Source organism: Aulonocara stuartgranti, assembly GCF_965226115.1.
Source record: "Aulonocara stuartgranti genome assembly, chromosome: 16".
Taxonomy (NCBI): domain Eukaryota; kingdom Metazoa; phylum Chordata; class Actinopteri; order Cichliformes; family Cichlidae; genus Aulonocara; species Aulonocara stuartgranti.
The window spans coordinates 5,424,800-5,449,339 of record NC_138952.1 but is presented as its reverse complement, the minus strand read 5'-3'; the positions used below and the strand labels follow the sequence as shown (position 1 = coordinate 5,449,339).

At 39.5% G+C, this 24,540-nt stretch overlaps 2 protein-coding genes across 3 annotated transcripts; both read right to left on the bottom strand.

Moving 5' to 3' along the window:
- Positions 1 to 1,325: 1,325 nt before the first annotated feature.
- Positions 1,326 to 7,179, bottom strand: LOC309690610 (uncharacterized protein). The gene is made up of 6 exons (XM_082507767.1): positions 7,033 to 7,179; positions 6,005 to 6,275; positions 5,759 to 5,896; positions 5,198 to 5,329; positions 5,038 to 5,069; positions 1,326 to 3,727 (listed from the first exon to the last, which is right to left on the bottom strand). The coding sequence occupies exons 1-6, from the start codon at positions 7,054 to 7,056 to the stop codon at positions 3,452 to 3,454; spliced, it is 873 nt and encodes a 290-aa protein (XP_082363893.1). The 5' UTR covers positions 7,057 to 7,179; the 3' UTR covers positions 1,326 to 3,451.
- A 1,981-nt stretch (positions 7,180 to 9,160) lies between these two features.
- Positions 9,161 to 21,621, bottom strand: LOC309690609 (protein FAM171B-like). Of its 2 annotated transcripts, none has more exons than XM_082507765.1 (8): positions 21,287 to 21,621; positions 14,746 to 14,979; positions 14,038 to 14,130; positions 13,788 to 13,946; positions 12,200 to 12,370; positions 11,972 to 12,088; positions 11,648 to 11,768; positions 9,161 to 10,561 (listed from the first exon to the last, which is right to left on the bottom strand). In XM_082507765.1, exons 1-8 carry the CDS (start codon positions 21,465 to 21,467, stop codon positions 9,682 to 9,684), a joined length of 1,956 nt encoding a protein of 651 aa, XP_082363891.1. In that variant the 5' UTR covers positions 21,468 to 21,621; the 3' UTR covers positions 9,161 to 9,681. The 2 variants fall into 2 exon arrangements, with proteins under 2 accessions (XP_082363891.1, XP_082363892.1); XM_082507766.1 differs by lacking the exon at positions 21,287 to 21,621 and adding an exon at positions 16,748 to 18,712.
- Between the last annotated feature and the right edge of the window lie 2,919 nt (positions 21,622 to 24,540).

Genomic DNA, 24,540 nt, shown 5'->3' with positions numbered 1-24,540 from the left:
TCTCTGCTAAACACCTCTGGGTTTCAGTAAGGATGTTTCCATAAGCCTATTTGAATCACACGCTTCTTGTGAAACTCACAAGTTTTAAACTTAAACCAGTAAAAATGTGGAACATTGTCTCAGTGTGTGCTATGTAGAACAAAGCATGCAATGCTGTGTGATCCAAGCAGACTTAACCACCCTGCCTATATGCAAGTAAACTCAAACTCAAAAACTGTGTAATTGTGACCTCTAGTGGCTCTACATCATAGCATAGGCTGCTTTGAACACTTGAAATGTGCATCAGTATGTTTTGCTACACTTAAAATTCCAAATAGTTTAGAAATTTATTTGCAATCTAAATTTCTAAACATCTCCAAGCTTAATTTGACCAACCAGCTGCTCTTTGTAGGCACCTGTAGCATCATCATGCAGGTGTAACACAGTCCCTGATCAATAACCTGAAGAAAACTGAAACTGCAGAGTTTTAAATCTTCAGTTTCCTCCAAGTCTGGTTGCGGTGGGATAAATTCATCCATGAGAAATCAATATATAAAAACTTTCAGCAAAGAGGTCGTCAACACACATTTTGAACTCTACAATTCGTCTGGATGGTATTTTCCTCTCAGCTTCATATTAAATTATAAAAAGTCACTAAACAAAGGACATTAATTATTTTCCTCTGTCTGGTTAAGTCTTACTGTTCAGCAGCATAATTCAGTTAAAATCTGTAACATGAAGTACTACTTCCAGGTAATAAACGAAATAAAACAAAAAAAACCATTTACTACAACTGCGATTAATATCATTTGGTCACAGACACACACACTGACTGAAGTCACCTTTTACAGGGCTTAATTTGCTCCGTCAGTTATGGGAATTAATTTCAAACAATGTCTAAAATTCAGTCAGAGTGAATAAACATTACACTTCTTCCTCTTTCAGTCGCTCCCTTAGTGGACACCACAGTAGATCACCATCCAGTCTCACCCCGTCCCTACTATCCTCCTCTGTCACACCAACCCTCTGCATGTCCTTTGTGTGTGACATATACTTACTAACTTCGTAAGTCTCACTTAAAACCCTGAACAAGCAAATTTTCTTTCAGTGCAATTTTCCAGAATCAAATAATGGAAACTTTGGTTGGTTTCAACCAACCAATACTCCTACTTGTGCTTTTTATCCAGTTTTTATCCAAAAATATTATTAATTGTCTGTATCTTTGGTATTTGGTAAGATTGCATCCAAAGAAACAGAACATCTCTTGTTGAACTACATTTTGTGAAGGATATGATCTGAAAACTTAACAGTATTATAGTCTAAAACCTCCAAAACTGTAAACAAAAAACATCCATAGACCTTTTATTTAGAATTGCATTTACATCTACATTTTATTTTTCATATTTCACACATGATTACAGGCTATAATTCTACCAAGTTGGAAAAGCCATATTCTACCTGATGCTCTTTGTAGGCAACGCCTTCACACTGCAGCATCGGGAAATGCTGCTCTGAGGAGATCTTTTAGTGAGTTTAAAATCCAAAAAGGCGTGATTGGACATCAGTGAGGAAAGAGGTTAAGAAAAACACTTTGAGTAGTAATAAATATCAGAAAAATGTAAACCAAGCAAAAGGAGAATTTACACAGCAGCAACTAAACTTCATGATGGTACAAAAACACAGGAGAGATGCAAAAATGGAAACTTCTCCTTGCAAGTGTTCTCTGGTGTACAGTTAAACCTACAAAAGAAACAAAAGTCAAAGGAGCTTGCAAAGTCCATCTGCATCTTAAGGATAAAGGACACTCTTTTCGAGGACGCTTTTCTTTGCAAGCTCCTTTGACTACGATGACCTGGATGACTGAGAACCTTCACAGACAAAAGAAACAAAAGTAACCTGGAAGCACCTGTCATGGTGACAAATGTGCAAGTGTAAGGATTTATGTGAGTGTAACAAGGCCCAAGTTGTAATGGAGTATGGAGAGAAAGTTGCCTCAGAAGGGTTACAAATGGGTACAGACGAATCTGCAAGCATGAACTAAGACTTATAAATGTGTGCAGTAATTTGTGTGTAACTTTTGAGGACTCACAAGCACGCACTTCAACAAATGTGTACTTCCAAATCTGAATAAATACTGATTATTTACACAATTTATTAAGTTCAGCTTCACGAATTGTGTCAGTTGTGTTTTGGCAGCAAAATAGGGACCAACACAGTATTAGGCAGGTGGTCGTAATGTTGTACCTGGTGTATGATTTAAATATAGAACAATGGTTTGTATCATAAAAACATAAAATACGTCTCAGTTACAAACAATGTAAATAAGTGTTTTTGACAGTACAGTACAAGTGACCCAGAAACTCAATGGAAAAAGTCTTTGTCCTGGAATTTTAAAAACAGCTTTCACCATATAAGCATATTTGATATTTGACTGCATTGTACAGAACAGTTTTTGCTATAATATGCATTTTAAAACATTAGTTTACTTATATATAATTCATTGTAAAACAATTTTAACTCATCAGAAGAATTATTTTGAAGTGACACAATCTTCCATTCACTTTAATCAGATTAATTTGATCTTGTCTAATAAATTTCTGCCCTTATTGACAGGCTACCAACTTTGATGTTCACTGCTCAAAAATATTAAAGGACAGCATCAAACTATGAGTGGCAGTAGAAGAAGTCTATGAGTAGAGACCCTGGACACTCATATTAAACCCCTTAAGATTGTGTTCTCTCCGTGCATGTCCTACTGGGAGGAGGCCCTGGGGTAGATTATGAAGAGTCTCCACTATAGCAGAATACAACATTACCCAAGAGGGGAAAACTTGTAGTGATGGATTACTGTTTCAACGGGGATGGAAAGCACAGTCAGAATAACCAATGTGTATTCTGCTATTAAATTAGAGCTCAGCAATTATTAATGGATAACCTGGATATTAGTAGGATACTTTTAAATGGTTTGAAATGCTATGCACTGAAACTACAGCAACATAGTTTTATTATTACTGAAAGAAAAATGTTTAAAAAGCAGTGTGAGAAGTAGTTTCATTTTATTCCATTAAACACTCAACTTTTGTGAAACTTCATGTGTGCTGTAACATCTGTGTTCTCTTCAGTAGTAGTTAAAACTCTACTAACAATATAAACATATTTCATGCTGTCACCTGGTGCCCATACATAGCTATAACACGTATACAACCAATCTCAGTGTATCATCTACAAACTACCAAGACAAAATCATTTCACATGCTTCATTTTTAATTCCTTAAGATTTAGTATGAAACTCTGAGGATAGTCTTTACTTCAGTGCCCTGTTTTGAAAAGCAGAAGGGTATATCTCACACAGTTACATCAAAATTGTGGGAATGTGCAAGTGTGTATATACACTGCTCAAAAAATTAAATTCCCTTTACCATTATTTAATTTCATCCTAGCTAAAAAAAAATTACATATGATCTGATCTCAGTTACTTTATAATGTTTTTCAGTTGTGGATACGTTGCATCAACTTCAGGATCTTTAAGAATCTGGAGAAACTGATCGGAGGTCTCTTCACCTTTACTCATCAGAAGATCTATCAGGTTGGTAACAGTTTGTTCTGGGTTAGAGGAGTGCTTCAGATTTCCATATTGTCTGGGAGAGAGGATTCCTTTGGCATGCACACACTGCAGAATAAAGACATCCCCCATCAGGCAGTTAATGAGTTCCACCTTGTGCTCCTTGATCTTTCTCACAGCAGGACCCTGAAAAAGATGACAGTGTATTGTTGATTAGTCTGAAGTAAATGTATTTTTTTTCTAGGCATTTGTATAAATTCTTGATTTTTTTTCTTTTTTTCACTGGTGCCATGTATTCCTCTTTTATCCATGCCAAACTACATTATTAATTACATTTAAAGGAAAATATTTTTCCAGCAAAATACTGAAAGACTGAAAAGTCCAGGTGAGGAGGCTTAATTCACAAAACTTCAGTCCAGAAAAAACAAATTCACCTGTGTGATTAACTGTTTTCACTATTTTTATTATGGAAATGTTATTTATAAAATTTATAAAAAACTCTATATATTCACTTGCTGAATACAGAAGGTGTTCCACCATGTTGTTGTGTTAAATCAAAAGTCAAAACAGTCCTCTCCCAGGAGATTTTAGAGCATGCTTCCACCTGCTGACAAGCTTTATGGAAATGACAATTTCATTTTTCAGCAGGACTTGGCACCTGACCACAGTGCCACAACTCCTATTAAATGACTTGCCAACCGTGATACTATTGTGCTCGACTGGCCAGCCAACTCGCCACACCTGCACCTCATCTTTGGGATAACACCAAACGGAAGTTGAGAAACACCCAAATCAACAGAGAACTGCGAAGGTCACTACCAGGCTTTGGGAACACTCAGCTGAGCTAAATGTCACCCTGCACTGAGCCACTTATTTTGAAGCAGCTCCAACCATGTACCGAGTGGATAAATGCACTCTTTTGTAACAAATCCTTTTTTGACTGACTTTAGACAATATTCTAATCATTTGAGATGCTCTAATTTGTGATTCTTAATGAGCTTTGACCTAAAATTATCACAAAAAGCTTGAAATGTTTCACTTTACATGTTATATCGGTCGAATTTACCTTTTAGAATGAAATGACAAAAATGAACATTCAAATTTTTATATGTTTACAATGATACACTGAGGAGGGCAAATCAGTCTTCTCAGGAAGAATAAACCATGCCCTATAACCATGCCAGTACCGTGGCACATTTAGGAGAAAGAGCTGCATAAGGTAACAAATTCTAAAAACAAAAAATACACTTTGACCTCACAAGTGATTGTGTGCCAGATCATTGGCCAACTAAGAAAATATTACAATTGTTCATTTGAGGTAAGACCTACTATGTGCAATATTTACTAAAACTGTAGGATATCCGTTTTTTTCCCCTGTTTGTGTAGGAAGCATAACTTTAACTTCAACTGACTTATCCCAAAACCATCAATACCATCTTGTGTCAGTGAACACCTCTATGTGTGTTCTTGCCAGTAACACTATTCTTGTACTGTACCTCAGGAGGTGGCTGTGTGTCCTCTACCATACCTGAGAAAAACCATCAGGAATTACTTACTTTCCAAAAGTCTTTTTTTAATCTTGCATAATTTGATTTATGAATTACAGACTAACAAAAAGCAACAACAATAATTACACATTTAAGGTCAAAATATTACCTGTGTTTTCTTGTGGTGCATTCACACTCACTGAGAAATTTATACACTCATCAACATGGACACCTGATATTTTATCAGCACATATAACACCGCCGCCACTTGCAGTGAGATCTGCTTGGGGTTTAATATTTCCTGTAAGAAGCAGAAAAAATAAGAAGAAAAAATTAATTTCCAGCTTGTTGTAATAAAATCTATATAAAAAGACTCAAACTGAAAACAAACTTGAAATATGTTTGAAAATAGCTACTGACTCAACTGAAATACAGCAAAATAGCTGTTTCACTGCTTGTATAATAATGAACTACTGCCAAACCAAATTAACTTCAAATTCACTCAAATCGTTTTTATTCCCTATCCTGATGCTTGGTTTGAGCTTCAGCAGCTTGTCTTGAACATGTCTACTTGCCTTAATGCACTGAGATGCTGCCATGTGACTGGCTGAGTAGATGTTTGTATTGACAAGCAGTTGAAAAGGTGTACCTAATATAAAGTGTTAATGAGTGCATTTAATGGTTTCCCTTATATGATTCCACATAGAAAAAAATATAAAAAACCTCTTACCAGACAAACTGCTGTCTGCCGGCTGGCTTACTGTTTGAATGTTAATTGAAATGTTTTTTGCAGTTGTGTTTGTAATTTCTCTGCAGGACACAACACTGCTACCATCAGCAAACATGCTTGGAGTGGATGAACCTGGAACTATAAAATAGACATATATATGAATAATGTAATCTCAGCTTTCCTTTGGTGGTAATCTCACAGGCCGAGGCTCATTTTCGGCCCAGACCACACGGGACTTTCACACACCTTCAGCTTCAGTGACGAAAAACTGCTTCAGTTGTGGGAAGTGTCCTTGGTGCTTCCTCAGAGTGTCAATAAAGTTCTGACAGGTATCTTCTCCTTTTTGAATGATTATTTCCAAAAGTTCTCTCATCTGCTCTGAACCACTGCTTTGCTTTATTACCTTTTTATATTCATTCACGGATAGGATATCCCCGCAGTGCTCCAGGATGTACTCAGGGTCACTCGAAAGCCATACGCACAGTCTGTTGAGCTGTGAGTTTAGTTTGTCCGTGGCCTGAAATAGTGCAGACATACTTTGTGGAATTCAACGTTTTTCTTGAGCATGACACAGACTTTAACGCAGTTCGTGTGAGAGACTCAGACTTGTTTGTCCGGATGTGGGTCTGCGTGCATCATACATAGTGAGCTTTCTTTTTTTTTTTTTTTTTTTTTAGCGGTGTTACTATTTCCGAACTTTGAACGGTTTTATCTTTGGCGTAAAATGAAAACTATTCAAACGGAATCGAAAGTGTTTTACTGGGTTAGCGTAATATCAAGGGTCACGTGCTCTGCCCGATTTGGTACTAAATGAATAAACTCAAAACCTCACAAGTAAAGATTCTGGTACCATGCTGGGAAGAAGCTTCTTCTGCTATAATGGTGCCTTTAAGGACTTCTCTTAAAATATGTGCCACATATGGAATAGATTACATGGCAATAGATTGCGTAATTTTCTGTGCGTAAAGGACCAAGCCGTTTACGCCTCTGTACATGCAAACTATTTACAGAGCCTTTACAGAGTAGTGTCTGTCTGTCTCACTACTCCACAAAAGTGAAGGGAGTTAACCCCGAAGGAGGATAAACTTCGGCCCTGGAGGAAGCATCTCCCCTCGCGTCTCCCGACCACGGTCAGGGGACTGACGGCGAGGAATGGTTACAGTAGTATGTATAGGCTAAAATAAAACCGATGTTTCTTAATGCATATCAAGTCGAAATAATATCACTGGTAGAATTACATGGACTGCATTACATGGCAAATACGTGCTGCTTACCTTTGTTGACAGAAATTCAGTCATGACTTGACTCTAAAGCGAGCGATTAAAGTTTAGCAGGAAAAGGAAGGGCCAGGGCTTTTTGTGGTTGTCGTTCTGTGAAATAAAAAAAAGTTTCGTTACTTCCTGATTCTGTTGACGTGGCATGCAAACACATCGACAGGCATGCGAACTACAGTATAATACTGGTAACACACAGGCAGCATACTCACATGCCCAGTTAGGATCCCAGCTGGCCCATCTTTAGTTTTCCCCATTGTAAATAAGATGTGAGACAGTTTAGGTTCAGACTACTTTATGAAATCAAACTGAACACAACTTAGAAATCTTGAGAAAATAAACAGCCTGCTTCATCAGAATTGCCTTGTTGATGATGTGACCACATGCTGTTTTTGGAGTTTAAAAAATGTCATAAATGTGCTTAACTCCGGCTGAGCATACTCAGAACTGACTGAGCTGACTGATCAGCTGCTCAGAGTGAGGCTGGGTTTGTTAAGGTGCTTTCTGAAAGTCCAGTTTTATTCTAATTTTACATTTTGCAAAATAATCCAAGAATCAGATTGTGCTGTGTTTGGCTATTGATTGATTTATTGCGTAGTGTTAATTACTCGTTTTTGTTGTTTTGAGGTTTCTCTTCTTTTAAGGTGAAATTAGAATCAGCAGACTAACTGGTGGGTTACAACTGTGGTCAAGGTCTCTGTTGCTCAGACTGGTATCGAATCCTATCAGAGCTCAGCTGCTTATGTGAATTATGAAATGTACCAATCACGCTGCCTCTTTCTAACTCCCTGTTTCATAAATGTAGATTCTACCTTATGTCAGGTACATGGCGGGTTACAAAGGTGAGCTTCATGAGTCTGATCCCTTCTCTCGGTGTGCATTGTTGCTCCTTGTTGCAAATATGTGCAGTGTTGAGCCACCTTCTCTTTCTTTATATGTTGCTAAGAAAATGGGAAGTAGGTGCAGCAAGCATTTTTCTGCCTTCTGTTCTGTCCTCCTGCAAGATGACACTGCTTCAATAGTGTTGAGGTCCATGTAGGTGATATTAAGGTGTTTTATAGTTGTAGATACTCACTGTTGTACCTCTCTCCTCTCCGTATAAGTTGGCACTTTGAACTAAAACAAACATCACAACATAAAACTTGTTGGACTAATTTTCAGAATAGTTCTTGTGTAAAATTGCATACCTCAGCCTTTTCTCAAGAATGGCTCCTTCCACTGCAACCATTTCTGATGAGGTTTTAGTGAAAAGCAGATAGAACAACTGAAAGGACAGATGCATCTCAGGACCTTATTTTTATCTTGATTCCTAGTTTAGCAGCCTAAAACATCATCTGAGAATGGTCGGATGTATGAGACTGGATTGAAAATGAGTGAAAACGCAGCCAATGTCCAAAAAAAAGGAAAAATAACACGAAAGTCTGGCTCCTTGGGACGTCAGCCAGTGATGGTTTCTAACAATTGGCTCAAAATTGTGAATGTATATGTTCTGAATTATATCTATAACTCAGCATTTTTAGAATAGAGAGAGTGATGAAAGGCAAAGGCAAAATGTTTTAACTTGTTTTTCTGTTTCTGTTTTAGCAGTTTAGCTGTTTTCAGATCTGTAATTTTAAATCGAACATATTATGACCACCCTTACTTTAAACCTTTCCTTTGTGTGTTTCAGGGCTTTAGTGGCTTGAGCCAAAAGGCAATATCTGGGCTCTGTATTGGCCCTTTCTTCTTCCTTCCTGCTTCACATGGACCTGTTTGCCCTCACACCCTGTGTTCCACTTGTTTTTCTATTGCTATTTGTAATTCACTGTATTTACAACACTCACATCTCCACACACATGCATACCCTAAAGGAGTGTTCACCTTTTGTCATGGCTCAAAGTTGCCAGGTTGTGACAGTACTGGCTATTATCGAGGTGTTAGCTAGCACTGTTGCTTCCCAGCAACAAGACTGAATCCAGCCTGGAGCCTGTCTGTGAGAGCTCTGGCTTGTCTTTTTGGTACATGGGTTCCTCCCACAGTCCAAACACCTGCATGGGGTTTGGTCCACTGGTGATCCTGAACAGGCTGAGAGTGTGAATGTTTGTCTGTCTCCGTGTTAGTGCTGAGACTGATTAGTGACCTGTCCCGGGTTTACCCCACCTCCCACTGTGACTTGAATAAGTAGAAAAAAATGGATGCATGTATTTTTCCTGCATTAACACAGAAACAAACATGTGGATTTACACGACTTCTCCCTCTGATTTTCCCTCTGATAAACAAACAAAATCTTTTAAACATCACCAGGTTCCGGTATTTTATATCACATTAGCAATTTACATGAAAACAGAAATATGTAACACAAAATAAATGAATATACAACATCTTACTATAATATTATACATTAGTCTTTGAGTGCATACACATGTTAGAAGCTGTTAAAAGCACATGTATTGTTACATCCACAGCGAACGATCACCAAGTCCATACGCTCTGTTGTGAAATGTGGACTCTTCTAGATGTACAGTAGCTGAAATGCAGACATTATGAGGTCTTATGGCAGAAATGCACTGAATCTCATGAATAACATACATAATTCCCCTGTGATACAAACGTGATGCTGTTCATTAACAAACTTGGAGCGATATGGGTGATAAGGCTGTTAGAGATGAGTCACTGTGCAGACGTATGTTTACTGCTCGATGCGCTTTTGACAAAAGTAGCGTTTCGCTCCAGCGTTACCGCCCTCCTGCCAGACGTCTGGTTCAGTTCACTCATGTCCACCCCAGAGTCTAAACTGGTCTCTCGACTCTCGACTGGTCTCCGTCTCCTCTGTTGCTCTGACACAGCGTAATGGATCTCAGCTGCAGGCTTGCCCTCCAGTGAGACAAACCAGGCCCGAGGAGGCTGAAGTGAGGAGATATTGGATTGTCCGTGCACCGAGTGCCTGCTGTCCAAGATTTTATGTAACGTCCCGGGCACTGACACTGACTCTGGGAGCCTGGATGTGTTGGTGGAGGTTGCTGTCTGGGAGCCACCTGAAGCTCCAAGCTTGTCTTCAGTTTCTGCTGCCTGGTGCTGGGTCTCAGGCGGACCTTTTGTCTGTGTCTGGGTGAAGTTTTCTTTACTCAAAGGCTCTGTGGCAGCACCATTTGAAGCCCCTGCACGGGGCAGGGTGGCTGACTTGCTCCACTGGGCCTCCTCTGGTTGCTCCTCTAAATGGAAGAAAGCTGGAGTGTGAAGAATTGCAACAGGCTGGTTGTAGAAAAACAAATTATCTGTCAGAGATACAGAAACTCTTTGTTCTGAAGTCTTGTGTGAACACGTCAAATCGTTCAGGTCCGTGTTCAGATCATTCTCCAGCATAATGGCCACAGCACTGGTGTTGGCTATGAAAGAAGCATTGTGTCTACTGTCCCTCTTTTCTTCAGGTTGCTGGTCCTGTGAATGAGAAGCTTTCCCTTCAAAGAGATCATCATCACATGTCGAAGTTTTTTGGTCTTTTGTCGTCACTGGTAGGATCTTTGCTGCTTTAGTTTCACCAGAGGAACACCTGCAGGTAAACCAGGACATTAGTAAATGATTATTTGGGTAAATTTAAGATTAATTTTTTATTCTTTAAAGGAATACGCCACAGAAAACTATCAACAGCTCGTCCCTGATAGTCCTATTGAGCCCAGCAAGTGTGTAAAGGGCAAAGGTTTATGATACACGCGTCATTACCTGTATTATGCAGAACTGGGTGATGCTACATGACCACAGTATGAATATTTGATAGAGGGTTTTCAGTGAAATATTCACTTAAAAGTATATTGTGACTTCTAAGTGATAGCCCATATAGGACATGGTTATACTGAAAGTTAGAGATTGGACAGCACTTTTGAATTAGTGAGCCTTTGTGTGAAGGTTTTTGTTCTGGTCACTATGATCATGTAATTGCAATGTGCATGACATGACAGCGGAGTTGCTGTAAGTAAACTATTGTTCATATCTTTATGATTCAGGGAGTTTGTCTAAGTCTAAGAATATTTTAACCTTCCAGCCATTTTCACTCCTTTGTCATAACATTGTCATTATTAACAAAAGTAAAGCAGCTCAGTGGGCCAAACTGGGATACTTTGTCAGAACTCCAGGCCTCAAGGGTTGATGTGCTGCAGGTTTTAGATGTATCCTTGATCCAACACAACTGATTCAAATGGCTAAATTAACTCCTCAACATGTCTCAAAGTTCTCCAGAGGCCTGGTAATGAACTAGTCATTTGATTCAGGTGTATTGACCCAGGGTGTTATTGTTGGAGTTGCCCAACCCTGTCTTAGATCTCCCTATTGTGAAAATAAAGGACTAAAGGATTCTGCTACATTGCAAAATCCCATCGAAGAGCACAAAGCATTGACCCAGAGCAACTCTGATCCACAGAGTTCCCACATGAAAACCTGCAGGACCCAAATGACCCACTGCAAACATCCTGATACGAGGCATTAAAGGACTTCGCCACAGGTTTCAGGTCCACATCTCAGTAGGTCAGAGCTGATGTGTTGGCGCAGGTGGCTCCTACACAGTATACGGCAGGTGGCTCTAATGTTGTAGTTGGATCTAGTATAGTTTAGTATAAAAGTATTTTTTCTCTTTTCTTTTTACCTGCAATAACATAACCCAACCAGAAGAGAGATGATAATAACGAGTGTCCCTCCAAAGAGAACCATCAGGAAAAAGGAATGCCGTATGATGAAGTCAATGGGAATGGCAAGTTCAAAGAAACCTGAAGAAGATCAGAAGGAGGACTTTTAGAGAGTCCAGAATAGAAAACATAAAATGTGATCAAATATGTAATAATATGTAATATTAGTCGCTGCCTTCCAAGGTTGTGAATAATGAAATTAATACAATGATAAAATCCAATTTTATTAATTATTCCAGTGCAGAAAATATCTGAAAGTCTGTACTGCTAAAAGTGACTTTTACCTCTGTTAGATGACACAGGTGCTGCGATCCAGTAGCCGAGATGAGGAGCTGTGAAAGTCCACACAAGACTTCCATCTACTGATGTCACCTTTCCTAATCCTTTTCTCATCCATGCCCCTGAAGAGACCCAGCAACCCTTTTACACTTATATCCTCTTTTCTCGCACTTATGTTAATGACTTATCAGATGAGTGGGGCGTTAGTATGTGTGATTATGATTTCTACTCACCAGTGGTCTGGTTAAAGAACCAGGCTGGAATAACACTCGAAGACTGAAGTCCAAAGCTGTCGGGAATGTTGAGGTTCATCTGCACAGGCCCAGTCACATGTAACTCCGTGTCTCCTGAGAAAAGCTGCACGCTGACAGCTGCCACCGGGCTTAACTCCACACTGACGTATCCTAGAGGACATTAATAAATGTGTAAGAGAAGAGCAGGTTATTATGTGCCCTGGGCAAATTTAGCTCCGACAGCTTTGTTTTTCTTTTCTTGAATAAAAGGTTCATGTAATAATACTTTAGTGTAATACAGCTTTGGTATTGTAGTTTAGTACTGCTTAAATCTGTGTAGAACTTATAAATAATTGTTACCCATTCAAAACTCATGGAACTGTGTAAAGGCCTTAACTGCTTCAAGCCAAAATTTCACGTGTATTTGTCTTTAGAACCACAAGATGGTGCCAAAGTTCATCATGTGAAGGAAAACAAATTCCGTTTTAAGGCAATTTCAAAAACTCCCTCAAAAAAATATATGTGACAAGTAGAAAGTTTGTTTTTATGTTCTTGTGCGGCTCTTCTTGTACTCATGTATTCCCTTTTTGTGCCCCAGTACTTGTCTTCACGCTGTTACTTTCATTTCAACTGCCGTTCTGTCTGTCTGCTAATCATCTGTGGGTTTCAGTGGGAGTGCATCCACAGATCAGCATCCAACGTCTTTTAGATCACACGTTTCTTTTGAGGCTGCCATGTGTAGTAATGTGTCACTTCACATCACTTTTTCCACAACACGAAATTAAAAAATAACTCAAGGAAACTCGATCAATCGTCTCCTGCCGACTTTACCCAGTTAAAAGTAGTTTCCCGGCCTTTGTTGGAGCTGCATTTCATTTTCTGTTTCGTTTCCATGATATTCTGTCAAAATATGCATAGCTTGTGGCTTTGTGGTGACCATTTTACACACTGGTCATAGCGTAGGTCATAGCATAACTTTTTAAATGAATCAACGAAATGTCCATCCAGGGTCAAAAGGAGGGCTGGAGCTTCTCCCAGCTGTCACGGGGCAAAACGTATGGTGCACCTCGGTGTATACTGTTGCTCCAGTATGAATGCCAAAGTATTCTTTGGAAAGATACTGAACCTTGAGTTGTTCCTGATGGGTTTCAGAGTGTGAATGTGTGTGAATGTTAGATAGAAAGCACTTAGGCATAGAAAAATGTGCTCCTATGAATGAGACTCATAGTATAAAGTGCTTTGAGTGCTCAAGCATGGTAGAAAAGTACTGTAAAAGAAGCAGTCCATTTACCACAGAGAGCTGGCTCAAAAACACCTATGGTCGGTTTAGAATGAACCTAACCTCATGGGAGGAAGCCCAAGTACCTCCAAAGAACATGCACGCTCCACAACGAGACTCCAGCCACTGCTGGGTTTAAACCCAGGACCTTTTTGCTCTGAAGCAACCACTGCATCACTTCGCTACCCCCAAATGCAGACATTATGAAGTATAAAGAAAAAAGTAATGAATGCATTGCACCTGTGAGACACCTGGTAATTCTGACTATGCTATTCATGCTTTTGCAGAACAAAAAATACATCTAAATACCAGATTTATTGCTCATGATGCCTCGAGTGGCCAGGAAGCCCCCCTGCTCTGACGTCAGCCTGGGAATGGTCAGGAAGGCTTTAACAGAGGTGATATTACTGCTGTGTGTCAGGTTCAGCAGGGTTTTAGGAAAACTGACCACAGGCTGGGATGAAGCATCTGCAAAATGATACAAAACATTTGTAAGGACATTACATTTCCCAATAACAGAGAACAGGAGCATCAGTGACTTTAACAGCTTATACAGTACCAGATGTTCTCCCAGTGATCAGGACAGAATCCTCAAAAAGCCAGATGTTCCCTTGATTCACACCCTGAAGTGATAATGTCACTGATGAAAATACTACAGTAGTGACAAAGAGAAAAGGAGGAAAGAACCCAAATTAGCATTAGCACACTATGGTTTACTTTTCTTCCACTAGATGGCAGTGTGGGTTTTTTTTATTCTTCAATGCTAATACTGTCCCCTCAAATGATACAAGCAAAGGGAAAAGCCTTTTTCTGGAAGAGGCTTACAGCAACAATAGCTCAGGTTTAAAGAGGTTTCAATTCAAAGCTTTAGTTAAAAGGAAAAATGTAGCATTGAATGTGGAAGAGGAGCAAAAGAAGCAAACACTCCAGATGTGGGTCAAAAAATAATCCCGGACAGATTGCAGCAGCCAGGAAAAGCTAATTAGGTGTCAAATGCAAGAAAGGTGGAGGAACGTTTGGCCTTGCACAAACAGAGAACGTTCGAAAAGAAGTGCGCATGAATCAAAGTGTTTTCCCTGGTTGCTTTTCATGATGAAATAAAACCCCCACAATTCTCTTCTCTCTCTGCAGTGCTGGTGTAAACATGTGACATTCAGCTATAACCAAAGAATAAATGGTTTGAGCTGAGCTAAATTTCAAAATGAGAGCTAGCATGGGGAAAAAAAACATCCACACAATGTGCAAACACCCTGAACAGATGACATACTTGGCATTTTGTCGGTTTTACAAGGCAGCAGTGTGCAAATGTAGCCGTCATGGCAGGCAACAACTGTGAGAAGCATCCCAGTGTGGTAAGGTATGTGAAGCAAGACCCCACCATCCTCCCCAGAAAGAGCTGTTTTGGTCTTGGTGTAGTTGACGTAGACCTCCACCACTGCCTGGCTCAGGTACTGACGACTCAGCACATCATTCACCTGGACCTTCAAGCTGAAGGTAGAACCTGGGGAAAGAAAACCGATAACTGCAGGTTCACAAAATGATGGGAGCATAGTCATGGCTGCAGCTCTGACAAATGTGACACTTTACATCTGCAAGTTTATAGAAGTTATGATGAGGAGGTAAAAATATGTAAGAGTGCATCACTGCAACCCCTGAACGAGCAAGTTTCTGATGTTCTCTGAACAAAATGTATCATTTTAAGCTCCATGAACATTAAAAGCTTCAAATACTGAACTTTAATATTTCAGCAGAACAGAGGTGGCTGCAGTGCTAATTAACCTGGACGAGACATTATTGACAAAACAACAAGAAAATTAGTTTACAGAATCCCTCGAGGGCATCAATCAATTAATCCCAGTGGACTGTAAAGATGGGGACACAAATGCTAATATTGAAAGTGGGCAATTAGTCCAGCAAAGCATGCAGTCACAGCAACATTTTGCCACATCAGCATGCAGACAGCTGCCTAGGGTACATATTTTCAATACTGTAATTCTCGTGAGAGTCTCCTAATCATTAAATGTTTCAAGCAGCAGCCACAGAATCCCATTTAGGCACCTTACTCAATTAGCCACTTTCACACTGAATAAACCAATAAAAAGGTTAATGGAGACTTCTAAAGGGCAATGTGTTGCATAACAATACAAAATACTCAGTAATCCATCACAGCCAAACAAGAATCACTGACTAAAGGATGAAGCCGATGCATTAAGCTACACTAATCAAAATATTTATTTAAGCATTGGATTAAATCCATAACACGATTAGATTAGAGTATTTTAGCCTCTTTTAGCTGTTTATTTTTGTTTTAAATCCTCAATACGCAGCCTTGCATACAAGGTCATGTTTAGAGAGACAGTGCTTGATAAAGCCCCGCCCACCCTGGTGAAGAAAACGATTCATGGCTCCCGGCTGCTTTCGTTTTATGCCAACGTATCTCCTTGTCAATTCTGTCTTCTACAGTGAATGCATACAAAATATATATTTAGGCACCTAGGTAAGGTGAGGTAACTGTATTCATACCCATGGGTAAGTTAAATTTGCTTTACGGAAAAAAATGATAGCATTTGGCATCCCTTCAAAAACACAAATACCTAATAAATATAAACCTCACTGTAGCACATATATAGTAATTTAATGTTTCGAATCAAAAACAAAAACAGTTCTTATTTAATTCAGTAACAGCTACAGGGACAAAGCTGTTTTTATAACGCTTATTCCTGCACCTTGGAGATAGAAACCTCCGTCCTGAGGAAAGAAGCTGAAATTCACCCTGTAGAGGATGGGAACCATTTTTAAGGATTGATAAAGTCATCGCTAAACAAGACTGTGGCTCACCTATCAGGTGACTGGACCATCTCACTATCTGATTCAGTGAGTGACTGAGGTCTGACCGAACCATGCCACCAAACAAAAGGATAAAACAGACTCAATAACAGAATGATAAAACAAAGTTCAATTTTTTTGGTCAATGTGGAAATGAGCAAGTTTCCTGAGGCAGTAAAGGTGCTGGTGACCCTTTTTACCAACTGATTTGCAGTTCTGATCAAAGTTCAGTTTTTCATTGATTATGGTGCCAAGATATTTATATGATTGCACTTGCTCTATTTTCTGACTTTTAATTAAGGTGATTCTGACGCCAAGCTCCGTGTGCATGCGCCCAAATGATGTGGTCCATTGGTTAGTCCTGGTAAAAGTCCTTCTGTCAAGACTCAAATTCAGCATTTTTGCTGTCACTATTGTGGCTTCTGAAGCTATTTGTCACTTACACAGAAATCAATTGCTTAGTAATCCTTTTTTTATCCTAATGGGGGGCCATGACTCTCAAAATGAACTTGATGATTTTCCCAGTGAAGTGTGCACTGATGGTGTGACCTCTGTGTAGTGTCTTCTCTGGTCTGCATTCACAACAAAAAGGCAATGGTTAGAATGCTCTCTTTTTAATGTCGTGGGCAATCAGCACAAAATCTCGCAGGAATCCTCCATTATTCTGAGGATTACATTTCCACTTGCAGTGTGATCGTATAGTGGTAAATTTATACAACCAAAATAGAAAAACTTCAACACCATTAACATTGCATGTTAAATTTCCCAAATGAAAGGAATATAGAAATATATTTTAAAGCTGTACATGAAACAATGTAAATTCTCTAAACAGTGTGGCACAGTCACATACCTGCATTCACAACAAAAAGGCAATGGTTAGAATGCTCTCTTTTTAATGTCGTGGGCAATCAGCACAAAATCTAAACGGGAAAGCAACAACAGAGTTAGCTAACTATGCTCCCATTTTGTTTCCTCTCCTCCCAATAAAGAAATCTCACATAAACGTGCACTCAGTTCAACATAAAGACTGGAGAAATGACCCGCAACAAATGATGTATAAACAACAAAAATAATCGGGTCAGACTGTATTACTTTAACAGCCTGCGATATGATTTTTCCTCCCCACGACATTTGCGAATTCCTTACCTCGCAGGAATCCTCCATTATTCTGAGGATTACCCAGAATCCCTTGCCCTTTGTGAATATTGCAGGGTCACTTTTTCGACAGTAGGTGGCGCCAATGTCCCATTTAGCGGGATTTAACTTCAACTCTATTTAACTATGTTACAATGGCACAGATCAAAACAGCCCGAGGCACTCAGATTCTTGTCTTTTTACCATCTTCCCCCCGCTGGAAAATGGAATGGACTTTGCATTTGAGACTGGGAAGCTACAGCCATCTTTTATATACAGTCTATGGTCTGGGCTGCAGTGTGGTCATGCACTTTAAATATCTTTCTGATGGTGGGTACAGAAAAACCACGTCATGTGTCTATAAGTGCAGCCACTAATAAATAAATTTCAATTTTAAACTACTGCATTTGTATAAGTTAATCATTTTGAAACACGCTTGGTGATTTTTCTTGCAGGAAAATGTGGACAATTAACAAAGTTCAGAGTAACATTTTTATATTAGCAATTTCTTTACCTACAGTAACTCACTAGCATATAGCTAACAGTAACCAGATGGTGCTAAAATAAATATCTGGCACAGATAATCCAATGCATTTTGTTAGATTTAATTATTTACATATTGTAGACGTTCGTGTCTTCCCCTCCAGTGGACATGGTTTCAGAAGATTCTATGAAGCGCTGCACACTTCAGCTCTGCTCGTCACCAAACAGCAGACAAAGTTTGCTACTACCTATTGAGCTGTTACAGATCCACATATCTGCCATGGTGCCTGATTTCGAGCCTTATTTTCTGTCTCGAATTATCTACGCCTGTGTCTTATTCCCTGAGTTGTTTCCACTTCCCTGATTATCACTTTGTGTATAAATAGTCCTACCCTCCCCTCAGTCCCCTCAGTGAACAGTGTGTGCTGAGCACCCTACCTGATTTCTTCTTTGTATTCTCATTTTGGATTTTATTTTGGACTCTATCAGTCTGCATCATCCCAAATAAAACAGCTCACTTTTGGTTTTAAGTCTGCATCCTGTATGTGGGTCCTCACTCTTGCATTTCCGCACACTATTTTTTCTATATGAGTTGGAGTAACACGTGACAGGTACCTCAGCCTTTCAGATGAATATCAGAGTTGGGTGTGTAAAAAGGCAGCTAGGTGCTAATGCTCATATACGTATTTTGCTAAGTGGCAAAAAAAATCAATTAATGCATCTTTAAATTGTGACTTTTTCCACAGCCAAGTTCAGCAGTCCAAACACAAGCAGTGGTTCAATGAAGTAAAACAACTCTGTGGATCCATCTTTCTGTCATGGTAGCTTACAAAGCACGAGGATAAAGCAGCACATATTTACTGAAGAAAAAGAAATCAAACGAATGATTGCACAGAATAGCTGTAAACATCTGAGCCCAGTGACCCATATCAAATATAATAAAGCCGCTGAAAAGGAAAATGCTCCATGCAAAGAGCTTACTGTGTACAGATGCAACACTGTGGTAAGAGCTACATTAGCTTCCTTCACCTTATGCACTGTAATAAACACTGTCAACTGAGCTGCACCTCTGGCGTAGCTGGGAAAGTGAGTTTGGGGAGTCGTAAATCTCAACAGCTGGATCATCATCAGTTCTGCAGTTATTTTTCACCATGAGCTCATGAAAATGCCTTCATAACACTTTTTATTAATGGCTAAGTGTTGCTTACTGCCACAGCAGCGATGTAATGCCATAAGCATCTTTCTCTAATGGTGACAAAACCACTCTGACAGCAGCAGCGGATGAAATCGCTGCTGCTTTGATTGCTTATAATCCTGCTTCCAAAGGAGATGCCAAAGGTTTACTGCAAACTCATGAAGCTTTATGCGACCAGCTTTCCCAGTGTTTCACCAAGTGCCAAAGCCAGATAACCACATCAAGCCATATCACTGCCCCGAACAATTCTCTTTGATCAGAGGCAGACAAATGCCCGGAGCTCCTTATTTTCAGCCACAATGAGAAACAAACATGTCCATTTGGCTGTTTTATCATCAACCCACCAAGATACTTACACCAGTGCAGATGGACACGAGGAGGCTTGTGTTGGGAGAGGCAGCCTCCGCTTCATGTGTGTTCCGCCTTAGTGGCCAAGCATAACAGAAGGGGGTCACTAAATCTGTAGTGGAGGTGCTTCGTGCCAGATTACTATAATCTCCCCATTTGGCGAACTGAACCAGGTTTATGAAGTGGGCCGTCTGAGGTCAGTGAGTGCAGATGAGAAATGGATTCCATATTGTGTGTACAATGTGGCTGGAATGGTGTTATCATCCTCCGCGGAAAAGTAATAAAGAATTCCACAAAGCTTTACTTTATAAATATGTGCAGATTTGAAGTGAAATATTAAAGTGGGCGATAATGACTGAAAACTCTGTGGCTAAATGCTGACACGCATCACCACATTATCACCTTTTTCTTTTTATCAGACATGACAACAACAATCAGAGATCCACAGGAAGGAACGCAAACATGTTGACTGGTCAGTTTTCAGACCAGACAGATGGTCCCACAGGGACTTATCTCTTGTGCCACCCCCACTCTCCCCCACATTTGTCTGTATGTGTTGGAATTAGGCCACATATTCCACTGATGGACGACAACACAATTAAAGCTTTTTAATATGTGGGGTACAACAAGCATAAGTCAGCAATATCAAACCGAAGAAAGGTTTAAGACATTAAAAAAAATCACATTGGAGGTTGGGGGTTGGTTAGTGAAGTAGGGGCTGATGTCCTAAAATGGTCATGTTTGTCAAATAATTACAACGTTCCCCGAGGCCGAATGATTAAATCGTTAAGTCTGCCGATCTGCTCGTTCTGAAGGGAACAACAATGAAGACGTTAATCTCAGTGTGGGTGAAGAGGCCATCTGTATTTGTGGGGGTGGGGGGGTGGGGTGTTTTGTTTTTAACTCAAGTGGAAAGTGGGCATTTGTTCCCCCTGAGAGTTTACTTGGAACTGAAGGGACAGGGAAGCTAAGAGGACGTGGTTTTGTCAGGACTCAGCTGCAGGCCTGCAGACGGGGGGAGGGATGGCCAGAGACGACAGCATGCTTGGGTACATTTCCAAGTGTTGTAGTCAACAACACAGACCGGGGGATCATGTGATGGTAATGCACTCCTACATCAGCATGAATAAGTCATGAAATCAGTTGATAAGAGCGAGGTCACAAATCCCTCTTTCAGCTCCTCTGGAAGCAGAAAGTCTGTCACGAAAAGCTCAAGCGTGTCTGCGAGCGAGGGAGAAGAACAGACGAGCTTCCAAATGAGATTCTCCCTTAAATGTCGTGAATTAAAACAGCTCAGCTGGAGACAAATTGAAGAAGTTAAAAAGAAGAATGAGCCTGCTGTAGCGCCAGCAGATGATTTGCATGGAATTATAATCTAGACTGAGCTGATATCGAGAGCTGTCTGAGCTGTATTCCAAGCATGTGTTTGACATGCTTTTTGGCCAAATCCCAGAACACTTTAATATGTTAATACTGTCATAATGTTGTAAATAATGTGCACACGAAATGATCAAATTTGTGCCTGGTGGTGGCGATGCGCTAAAAGGAGACAGATGGAGACACCTTACTCATGAGTTGGCAGCAGGAAGATCCAACATCACTTATTGCTCATGAGCAAATCTGCAGATTTGTGAGAAAATCCTCAATAAAGGTTTCTTATAATATGGTACTTGCAGCCTTTTGGGGAAGAAAGATGAAGCATGAATATATAAAAAGAACTGTTAAAAGAAAAGTTATGTTCTCAGGATGTAATGCAGTTCATTTGCTCCTCAAACATTTAACTGAGGACAGAGTGTAAACTTTAAATCGACGTTACACCGACCTGGCCTGGGCTCCAGCGCTTGCTGTTGGAGTTGAAAGGGCTCTTGTTTCCTGGGATCCTGGTTTGAAAAGTTCCCATCATCGGCATGCAGAGGGTGTCCCGCAGCCGGAGTGAACTCAGCCCTTCCACGGCCGCATAAAACCAGCGAGCACAGCAGAGACACGCAAAACAGCAGGCGCATGACTTTCAAAGAGCCTCGTTTTTACTCACCACAGGTCCAGGTTTCATCTACAAAGTACACAAGGACAAAGATGCTCACTCCGCTGCCATCACAACTACTTTTCTGTGAGCCACCCTTCAAACAGCGCAGGAAACTCCGCCCCCTTCCACCGAGAGCCGCTCCATCCATCCATCTAATTTAATGGGTTTAATTCAGTTTTTTATTACATTTTTATTTTTTTGCAAATCAGTTCTTATAAACTTTGACTGACATTATTTTTTTCCAAGGGTTTTTGAAAATTATTATTTTTATCATTATTTATTTATTTATTTAATATAAAGCACAATATTAACCCTAGATATTTCTAAATATTATAAAAAAAAAAGCATATTGTTTTTGAATTAACAATAATAGTAAGAGTTTAATAAATAAATAAAATAGTTTTTATTTGTTTTATTTAACTTTTACGCTGACTGTATTAATTCTATAAGCACTGCAAAATGTTTTTATCTCTTTTATTTATTTATTTATTTATATTTCTTTTTATTCTGATGCACTTTTCAAACTTTTCTTTTATGCATGTGATGTCATCATTACTAATATTGCTAGCATTATTGCTGTTAGTACAAGTACTATTTTTTAACCTTATGTAAAAAATTTCAACAAGACATAAAAACTAAAAACATGAAATGGACAAAATGCGTTGATTTGCACTGACAGATGAGCTTAATTAGCACAGACCAATGTCTAAATGATGTTATAAAAAATATATTTGATTATGTTTTAGAAGCAAATGATTTATGTTAAAAAATGAGGACTATATTGATGTTTGAGAGATGTAGAGAACCATATTTGAGTTTCATCACATCATACTTAAGTTTTGCAACCTTCCTCCTATTGTAGCTTTACATTAGAGTCAAAGTTAGTCCTCAGCAGCAGTGTTTTCATCGTGCGCTGGATGGTGTTTTAATTTGATGTGCAAACACTTGCATCATGTGGTTTTTACCACTAGATGGGGATAATGCAATGTCAATTAACGAAGTGACACTTAACGTTTCCGTTTCAGTTACCAGTTCAAAAGACTATCTTGACAACAGCAGTTTAACCTCTGACCCTGAAGGCGGTTACTTCTAAATGAAGTTGTAGTTGCAGTGTGAGCAGTGCTGATAGCAGCAGCAATGATTCAAATCTCAGTTGTAGTTCTAGATGTCTTTATTTAATGGTTATTTATACATTTGTGGAAATTTGCATGTCTATTAAAAGCCTTCATTAAACATTAATTCTGCCTCCGGCGTCTTTTAAAGTTTTCTCTTTCTACTTTTACAGCAATATTTTAATCAGTGATTCAAAATTCGACCACGCTGCACTCTTCCTCTGTATTTGTTCCCGAGTACAGAGGCAAAGCTGTGGGCCAAAGGCCACTGTGCGTGAAGGGGGTAAAAGATAAAGTTTTCAGTCTTTTTTCTATGTGTTTTAAAGTTTGAAATGTAAATTTTGGGGCTGGAAAGGTCAGCATAACAACACTGTGGTAGTATAGGCTCTGCAGGTTTCTAATTAGGTAAACTGTGGTTGATTTTCCATTTGTTTTCTGCACATTTACAAGTTTTGTTATTTTTCTTTACTTTCAGTGTGGACTTCAGCTTCCTCACTGAATTGTCCAAATCTTTGTTATGTTCTGAGTTCATGTGCAGCTGGGGGGAGACCACTGCTGTCGGGGTGTGCTTGGCTTGTCAAGGTTTCCCAGCAGAACGCTGCATTGTAATCGGATGATCAGTGTTATTCACTTCACCCTGGCAGTCGTTTTATTCCAGACCATAATTACGTTTTTATTTGCTTTTTTTTGTTGTTTTTTCCTGTTTTGTACTCGCTAACAATATCGAGAGATTAAATAAGGTACAAGTCATGCCCTGCTTCACTTCATTATGTCACCTGAAGGTTGGTTTCCTCACTTATGTCCGCCTGCGGAGCTTCCTGTTGCCAAAATATGAGTGAATCCTTCCCCAGCTGCTTTCTTCACCATCATAGCTCTTCTGTGACAGGAGCCTGAGCGAGGCAGTGAGCTGACACATTTGTCCTCCCAGCTCTATTCCCCTCTGACAAAGTATAAATCGGCGTCTAAACACACAAGCACGAGGATGGATGACAGCCCTAGTCTCCAGGATCAATTTGCCACAAATTAGATACAGTAATGGTTCATTTCTCCACATAAATAGCTGCATCTATGGGGACTGTTTTGGAAATCTGCTAGCTTTCACCCTGGAAATCTGTGCCAGCGCTCTGCTCCATCCCTGACTGCTTTCTTCTATTAATCTTATCGGAGCTCAGATAGCGTCTCTCTTTTGTCTTTCTGCACACAATGCTGCAGTTTATTAGTTTCTTTTGATAAAGGAAGAAACACGTCTGTTTAAATTTGTTTTTATCAAACTAAGCTTAACTACTCATTGCCTTAGAAATAAACTAATATTTTATAACACTAATATTAATAATGTACAATATCAGCCTTAATCAGTGTTGACTGAAGGCAATTACAGTAATGTAGCTAGATTTGTAGGTTTGACAGTGTCTTTACTGTAATCTACAATAAGTTTCTTACTGTAAAAACAGTGTTGTTGTGCATGAAATGTAAATACTGAAGTGTAAGAGTTCCAGCTGTTTTGTTCCAAATGTACTGTAATCACCATAAACAGCTTATTACAGTAAATGTCTATATATATCATAATACAAATATATTTATTACTCCTTCAGGTGACTATTTTTGTTGGCACTATGTAAAGGAAACTGAATTGAATTCAACTGAAGGACAGCTTCTCACTTTGCAGATCCTCTCCCAGGTGCACTTGGCTCAGTTTCTCATCATTTTGAATTTCCAAAATTCTAGGACACGACAGTGAAGTCGGAAAAAAGAGAAACACCCTGAAGGTGAACACTGGCTGGATTTGATTAATCACCACAGGAGTCTTGGTCATGGTGTGTCATTGCCAAATAAACCTTCTAACTGTTCTCCACAGAAACACTGAAAAGCATAGAGGGTGCAGGTGGAGGCTTTGGATCAGGCAGTAGAGTGGGTCATCTACCAGTGGGAAGGTCAGTGGAT